We start from the raw sequence: 8,456 nt of genomic DNA on the forward strand, positions 1-8,456 counted from the left end.
TCAAGGTGGCAGGAAGCCCGGGGAAGTCCAAGGTCTAGGTTTTGTTACAACCCTCAAGGGTGGTCAGGTGCTAAAAGAGCAAGCACAGGTATGTTGTTGAGTACCATAGAGTTAGAACTGACCCATATCTGACCCTTAAGCAGGTTTTCAGAGGCTATAAATATGGTAGTTGACTGCCCATCTTTATACCACAGAGTAGCTGGTAGATTTGAACCATGTACTTTTGAGATGGCAGCACAATTGTTTGCCACTATGTCCTAGCACAGAGCTCAATGAAAGCTTTTATTAACTGTCCACGTAAACTGCATAAACAGAAATATCTCTATTTGGTATTCCACTGGTGCACTTAAGCCAAGGACCATGACATCTTCAACAGTAGGGAAACACCAGGCCCACTAGTGTCCAGATGGTCACAGCTGTAAACTCTGTATCCAGCATGTGGAAAGCTACTGAAATGGAGACTCCCCTCGGGCAGCTCTGGTCCCCAGCCTATCCTCTATCCCCTGAAACAGGGTTCAGTGTAGAGATGGCAGCAGGGATCCATGATGCGGTTCCTAGTGGCAAACATGGTGTTTCCAGGTTTGGCAACGGGGACATGGGTTTTTTAGGAAGGGTTTTTTGTTTGTTTGTTTGTTTGTTTAACAAAATACTTTGGTATAAGGCAAGAGAACACGGTGTTCAGAGAATGCCTCAGAACAGATCCTGAAGCCCAGCCTGTCCTGCTCCTGTGTCTGGCATGGGGCTCTAGTGGGAAGCACCGGAGCCACCCCAGGCTGAGGCCTGGCGCCTGTGGTCAGCAGTATCTGCAGGACAGCTGAATTAACCATCTCATTTGCCACTCCCAGCCAGGTCTGCATGTGCCTCCTCTGTCAGATCAATCAGAGTAGCTAATGCCCATTAAATAGTTGCCCTGGAGATACAAAACCCATCTCCCAAGTTCTCCATAAACGAAGCCCTTCCAAAACCAAGCCCACTACCTAATAAGGTCCAGAACTGGAGAGTGAAGTGCAGGAAGGTAAAGCAGCCACATTGAAGGAGGACACTCTCTGTCCATTTATTTGATATGTGCAAGACTGGAAATGAAATTACTGGCACATCCCATGAGGGGGTATCTGAAAGTGGTACCCACCAAGCCTTCACTCTGGTGAGAGGCCACTCTGGAGCGGCAGCCAGCTCACAAGCCATGGACGCCTTCCATGCCAATCATAAGAAGGTCATGACTGTCCCCTTCTTGCCAATCTGCCAGGGCTCCAGGGGGTAGAAGCGGATAACGATCCTTCAGAATATGGAGAAAATTATGTCATCAGCTTCTCACCTAGCAATTCAAATTCCAGTCCCTCCACCCCACCCCAGCCAGGCACTTCCCTTCAGGGGCTCCAAGCCTCACCCCAGCAGTGATCTCTCCCATCGCTTGGTCAGGGTAGTAGGCCATGGGGCTGCTTCCCGCCCCCCCCCTCCCCCAGACAACCCTCAACCTGGCATCTTCTGCACTTAATGCATGCTTTCTCATAGCAGCCCTCTCAAACTGCAAGCCCCTGGGGGTACCTCAAACCTGTCTTCTCAAAGCTGAGCTCAGGGCCAGGCCCTGGGTCCCCACTAATGTCTGTGGAGTAAATGAATGTGCCCATCACAAAGATGATGAGACACACCTGGCTTCCATGTTCTCAGCAATAAAACTGACTTAACAGAGGTATTCATCCTTAAGGGAAACATGATGATCAAATATTAAGCATTCAGACATTACCTGTATTACCTATGGCTAGGATTATGACAGGATGTAGGAGGGGCAGCCACCCCCACTAGCTTTTCCTGGGCCAATACAGGCTCAATTCCAGATGGTCTTTTCAAGCTTCCTTTGACTTTAGTTCATCACAGACCAGCACTTAGCCTAGGAATATTTTTTCATGAGCTCTGGTGGGTAAAGAGATGTGCTGCCAACCCAAAGGCATATGTTCGAATCCACTGGCTCCTCTTTGCAGGAGAAAGAAGGGCAGTCTCCTCCCATATGATTTACTATCTCTGAAAACTCACTGGAGGGTCAGTTATGAGTCATTTCTGACTCGAGAGCAATCAGCTGAGTTGACAGGGTCTCTTGTGCAGACTCTTCTATTACACAAGAACCCCGCCGGGGGCTAGTGACCCTTTATTTGGTTTCCAAGTCTGTAAATCTTTATGAGAGGAGGCTGCCCATCAAGAAAAATGGCTTTGAACTGACAAACTTTCCAGTAGCTGTATGATAAGACATATACCCTGCCATCTGCCATGGTTCACATCTGGGGTCTTTGGGTCCAGAATACAAGTCTCTTGGCAACCAAACTAATGATTGTCCTGCCATTTCATGACTTCTGACCCTTCTGGGAGCCTCCACCTACAGACCTACCTGGTCTACAAAGGTCAAAAATCTAAGGACATATCCGGAATTAATTCTGACTCTTAAAAAAGATAAACTAGATTTTGTAATGGGCAGAGGGGCCTGGAGGCAAATACTAATGGCTATGGCTACTTCACAGTAAGGACATCCTATCCTTTATGACAACGCAGGTACAACATGCAGGCCATCTCACAAAACTCCTAAGTGTAAAGTTAAAACCTTCCAATGGGAGTATGGAGACCCCGGGGTCAAGAAGCCCTGATTTGCCCTTGGGTGGGAGAGTAACATTTTATGCCCAATGTTAGGGCCCTGAGGTTGGCTGGGCCACTGCTCTCAGTCTCCCCGGAGGCCAGGAAAGAAGCCGCTACGCACCGGTCCTGGTCCAGGGCCAGCTCCTTGGTGAGGAACTGGAAGAAGCGACTGCTGTGGCCTCGGTTCTCCTCTGCCGTGCCCACCACGCCAATGGAGGACACCAGTAGTTGGACACAGGGCTCTGCAGAGCCGTTCACTGTCATGGCCAGGCCGGACCGCACCGTCACGTTCACACGCTGCAAAGGGTACAGGAGTCTCTCTGAGGCCGGCCAGAGACCGGAAGGGTATCGCGGAATGACCTGGGAGGGGTCGTGGGAGGGCGGCCCAAGGTCTCTGGGAGGACAAGAAGGGTCACGCTCACCTCCTCGGGTTTGTTCAGGATGGCGGCGGAAGCCGCGCACAGTTTTTTCTCCAGCCCCGCAGGCACCCGATCAGCGGGCAGGTTAGTATCCAGTTCCACGAAAGGCATGTCTGCAAACGCTACACTGCTGAGCCGGGAACGAACACTGGAAGCATTGAGCCGGTGGAGAGGAGCCAGCGGAGCAGGGCGGCTCAGAAACCAAGCTCCTAATTGGCTGAGCACTGCTAGCTGATTGGCTCCTTCAGTTCGTGGCCTCACCAAATCAGTGGGCTGGCTTCCGGAAGTCCACTAAGCTGCACCGAGTAACTGCACCTAGAAAGCCGAAGCCCCGCCCCAAGCACGGATTTTTATTCGCCCCAAGTTACTAGAAACAAGTATTTATTAAGTAACTTTTAATATCTGAAAAATAAAACTCTTGTCATTCTTTTTACAGTAAATATATAATATCAGTGCTTTGGCCATCTTAGAGTAAAGGCTCTTTGCCATAAAATACATGGTTTTAGAACTTGAACGTATTAAAACAACTATGAGATATCATCTCAGCCCAGTCAAAATAGCAAAATTTAACAGAACAGCAAGCAACAAATGCTGGCGAGGTTGTGGAGAAACTGGAACCCTGATTCACTGTTGGTGGGAGTGTAAAATGGTGCAACCCCTGTGGAAAGCAGTATGGCGCTTTCTCAAAAAGTTGCAAATAGAGATACCATTTGACCCAGCAATTCCACTACTGAGAATATACCCCAGAGAGACCATAACTGACATCCAAGCAGATATATGCACACCCATGTTTATTGCAGCTTTGTTCACAATAGCAAGGAGCTGGAAACAACCTAAGTGCCCATCAACAAACGAATGGCTAGAGAAGCTGTGGTATATTCGCACAATGGAATACTATGCTGCATTAAAAAACAAGGAACTCATGCAATATTATTCAAAATGGTTGACTCTGGAGAACATTATGCTGAGTGAAATATCCCAGTCACAAAAGGACAAATATTACATGATGCCACTGTTGTAGAATGGAACTGTCCTTGGGGTTAGGGAGAGACTGAGTAAGATGGGTTCAATAATGTATACTGCACTGAAACAGAGGAGGGAGAAAACTGTTTAAAAGAGATATATAACTAGGTATTTCTGTCATCACAGGAGTCTAGAGCGAGGGCTACATGGTGGAGGGGACCTGGGGGAGGGTTTGTAAAATAATGAAAGAATCTTTTACTTTTCCATAATTTTTTACTCATGTACTTATAACTTGTTAGTCAAATTTGTGTCTTCTAGGTTGCAACACCCCCATGATACATCTTCAAGGATATGAACATGTAGGGCCAAGCACAATCAATAAGAGTGCATCTAAATTCCAAAATCAATCTCCATAATAGTCTATGTGTTTCCTACTGCCAAAGGGGCCCTTTAGAGTAGTGAGAGGAGATCTTCACCCTGAAACCCACAGAGTCCCTTTTCAGCAGGAAGTAGCTAAGAGAATACACCATCCCCTTTTCCTTATGAATCAGGGTGAAGTCTCTCTCAGGGAGGAGTGATAGGGAATGGCAAAGGACACACCGACAAAGGAGATTAATCAGAACTGACTTTGACAAGCACTGTGGCAATTGGACAATTAAAACAGACATTTGGATGGCGGGGAAGAAGAACAAACTGGGGGAGGAGGGTGGAGAGAATGGTGCGGCAATGAAGGAGTGAAAGCCCAGAATCCCTGTGAATGTTCACTGAAACTAATAAAATTTAATAATAATAAACACACACACACACACACACACACACACACAAACTTGAACGTATAACAACGATTTGCTCACATATACACAACAAAAAGTGTAATAAAATTAGAAAATACTAAACCAAGTTGCTCTTTAACGGCAAGAATTTTGAGACTTTGTCTCATACTTTGGGAATGTTGCCAAGAGGGACCGGTCTCTGGAGAAGGACATCGTGCTTCGAAGGGTTGATGGGCTGCGCAAGAGACAAAAGGTCCCAGATGAGAGGAATTGACACAGTGACTGGGGTAATAGGGGTAAGGTGTGTCAGAGACAGTGTGATTGGCTCAGGAAAGGGCAGGGTTCAGGGCTATTTTGCATAGGCTCCCTATGAGTCGCAGGTGACAACAGCACATAACAATGACAACAAACTATATTGGTAATTTATCATTCTTAAGTTGGTGCTTTTTAGAAACAGTACATGCACCTAGTCTATGTCAATTCCTTGGCTTATTAGTTGCAGTGCAAAATGCAATAAGATACAAAACACATGCTTGGCGAACATTTCATCTACCAGACAGCAGCTAAAGATTAGGTCTCAATACTGACATTTAACTATCCTACAGGCAATTAGCATTACATCATAATATACCATCACGGCAAAATTTTTTTTAATACTGAAAAAAGTAACCATTATTTATAAACTTTTATACAAAATGCAACTTTAAGAGTTCCACTTTAAGAGTGGAAATTAAAAATAAAATCTGTCTTTACTAAGCAATACACATAGGATTGCAATTTTTATTATACTGAAGGGGGAAAGCTCTTTTGTGTTGGGAAAATAATAATTCGTATACTTCAAAAAATAATTAGTAGAAAAATCTACCAGAATAACGTTTTGTCCTTTCAATGACAGCAGATTTGGGAACCCATTGAGGATGAAGTTAGAGATATCCACAGGTGAAATATAAAAGTGTATTTTAAAGAAATCTTTTCTTTCACTGGAAATAATTCTGAAATGAATTAAACTGATTGGAGGTTGTCACAGCAACTTTCTGTTCAGGGCACTACTATCCCTAGCTCCCCTATCCCCCTAAATCACTTTAAAAAGAAAAATAGCCCCAAACTATGAAGTTCATCAGAGACAAACTAGGATCAAGCTTAGACAGCCTAGTCTGTCATATAAAGAGACTGCCAAATACAGCCAAAAAGGCACAACCTATAGAGGATAAAATCGATGAATGAGACTTTCTAAAGATTAAATCCCTGTGTGCATCAAAACATTTTCCCACAAAGTGAAAAGAAAAACTACTGACTGGGACAAACATTTGACAATAGCATGTTAGACCAATAGTTTACAAAATCCTACAGGGCTTCCACAAGAAAAAGACTGATAACACAATTACAAAATGGGCAAAAGATGCGGGAAGAATTTTCACAGAGGAAGATATTCAGATGGCCAATAGACACATGAAGAAATACTCCAAATCACTGGCAAGAGGAAAGATGCAAATCAAAACCACAATGAGGTATCAAACTCCAGCAGCAGTGGCAAAGTTTAATAGGATAGCAAAACTCTTTGTTTTTTTAAACTCAATTTCTACTAACAGGATTTTTATTGAAAAAAATCAAATATATGCCTGCAACATCTGTTCTTTTCTACTTCTAAGAAGTGACTTCTAGGACTTCCACTAAGGAGTTACACAGCCAAGACATCCCTGGTGCTCACGTGTGTGGCTGCATGGACAGTGGCCTGTGGCAGCTGAGATGCAGCCTCATGAGGGCAGCAGGAAAGGCAGAGTCCAGGGCAGAGCAGGCAAGGGTGGGTTACATGTCACTGACTGGACCTGCAATAATTCAGCAGGTCTGGCCAAACCACTTTATTTTGTCGGAATGCCCATTTTTTACCTCTGTAATTAAAGCCACACCCAGTACAGGATTCCAGAACACATGTATGGATGGACATGCACAGTCCCCACCTTTCATTTGGAGTCCCTGGCACTCTCTTCATCTGGTCATGTGAAAGCAGGTGCCTGGCTAGAACGTGTGTAGGGTCCAGCGCAATAGTGCCGAGTTAGCCCAGCGTCCTCTGTCCAGCAACAGACCCTTTTCTGGGAGGTAGAATGACCGAACCCCAGCCCTGAGAAGGGTTTCCTCAAGCCAGTTCATCCAGTTTCATGCTGGGGATTGAGTCTCACCCAGGAGCAGAAGGAACTGAACTCTGGGGACAGAAAGGCGGAGTTCTGTTCTTTGCTGAGAAGAAACACATTCTCCACAAGCTCAAGCTCGCTCAGCCGGTGGTACTATAACTTGTTTCCTTTTGTCCTTTCCTGTATTCACTCCCCTTGGGGTTTACAGTGAATATTCTACAGTCTGGAATGCCCACTTGCGTGTAAACATAGACATCATTTGGGCGGTTTCCAAAGGCAGCATAGAAGGGCTTCTTGGACGAGGCAAACAAGCTCTTGAAATCATTTAGACATTCAATTTTAAACTCCTCTGGTTTCTATTCTATAACTTCCCTGTGTAAGGTGGAGAAGAGGCTGCTGGGGGACAGCATCAGAGGGTCGTGAGGAAGGATTGTGCCTTTGTCATTGACCCAGTGGAGGTAGCTACAGGTCATGTCAGCCATGCCAATGGAGAGGTGAAGCAGTACAGAAACTTACAGCCATTCTCATTGACGGAATGGTAGAGCTTTGCTATGCCCTGGTGAATCCAGTCTTTACCCAGCTGCAGGAGTATCTGGCCCGAAGCATCAGACTTGGTTATCATCCCATTAATATCAGAAATGATGACCTTGTCATTCCAGTTCCACAGGTAAATGGTTCCTGCACAGTAGCAGGTCCCTTGATACTGGAGTGTAATACTAAATACAACAAACATAATTTGGTCCATCTCGGAGCTTCAGTTTTGCTCTCTGCTTGGAAGAGAGTCTAAGGGATTTCTTGTAGGAGGTGACACTGCCATGGACCAGGCGCTCTCCAGGAATGGGCTTCACTTTGATGGATTCCTCAAGCTCTTGAGACGCCTCATCAGTTGATGAGTCATCTTCAGACAGGCTGGTGCTGGCCTGCTCCTGTGTGCTTGGTGGCAGGTCGCTTATCTGCTGAACTTCAGACTTTCCCTCCTTGGTCTCTGACAACTGTTTGGTCATCCTTTTTTTTTACATTTCCTTAAAAAACGGAACATAGAAATTCCATATGACTCAGCTATTCCACTGCTTGGAATATACCCTGAGAAAATGAGAACTGAGGCACAAACGGAGACTTGTACACCAGTGTTCATAACAGTGTTATTCACCATCTCAGGAACATGGAAAGAGCTCAAATATCCAACCACAATAGAATAGATTGAGGAATTATAGTACATTCACACAATTAAATACTACGCAGCACAAAGGAGCAATGGTTTTGTAAATCACTACCTAACTTGGGAGGTACTGGACAGCATTATGCTAAGTGAACTAACTCAGTCCCATAAGGACAAATACTGTATAGACCATTATTGTAGACCATATATGAGGATACAAGGCAGGAGGGGAGGAGCAGAGGGGGGAGGATGGGGGCAGTTAATTATAGGGTTGCATAGTTTGATGGGTGGAGAGGGGTGGGTAAAGGAAATGGGAAAGATCTAGTGTGAAAAATAATGCATATGAACTTTGTAAGTAAACCAGTATAAAATAAAAATTTTATTTTAAAAA

The 8,456-nt window shown here is 45.0% G+C and overlaps 1 protein-coding gene and 1 pseudogene across 1 annotated transcript; both read right to left on the reverse strand.

Moving 5' to 3' along the window:
* Positions 1–1,203: 1,203 nt before the first annotated feature.
* LOC102877244 (D-dopachrome decarboxylase-like) lies at positions 1,204–3,152 on the reverse strand. The gene is made up of 3 exons (XM_006901419.1): positions 3,045–3,152; positions 2,744–2,919; positions 1,204–1,276 (listed from the first exon to the last, which is right to left on the reverse strand). The coding sequence occupies exons 1-3, from the start codon at positions 3,150–3,152 to the stop codon at positions 1,204–1,206; spliced, it is 357 nt and encodes a 118-aa protein (XP_006901481.1).
* Positions 3,153–6,921: 3,769 nt separating this feature from the next.
* On the reverse strand, positions 6,922–7,910 carry LOC102862255 (annotated as a pseudogene).
* Positions 7,911–8,456: the final 546 nt, after the last annotated feature.

This window comes from Elephantulus edwardii, unplaced genomic scaffold (assembly GCF_000299155.1).
Source record: "Elephantulus edwardii isolate Elephantulus edwardi_28Jun2011 unplaced genomic scaffold, EleEdw1.0 scaffold00325, whole genome shotgun sequence".
In the NCBI taxonomy this organism is placed as follows: domain Eukaryota; kingdom Metazoa; phylum Chordata; class Mammalia; order Macroscelidea; family Macroscelididae; genus Elephantulus; species Elephantulus edwardii.

Excerpts from the sequence above, each read along its gene's own strand:
- LOC102877244 (XM_006901419.1), bottom strand. The coding sequence starts at position 3,152 with ATGCCTTTCGTGGAACTGGATACTAACCTGCCCGCTGATCGGGTGCCT. Across the intron at positions 2,920-3,044 it reads TCCTGAACAAACCCGAGGAG|CGTGTGAACGTGACGGTGCG; the intron begins GTGAGCGTGACC and ends TACCCTTTGCAG. Across the intron at positions 1,277-2,743 it reads CTGGCCCTGGACCAGGACCG|GATCGTTATCCGCTTCTACC; the intron begins GTGCGTAGCGGC and ends CATATTCTGAAG.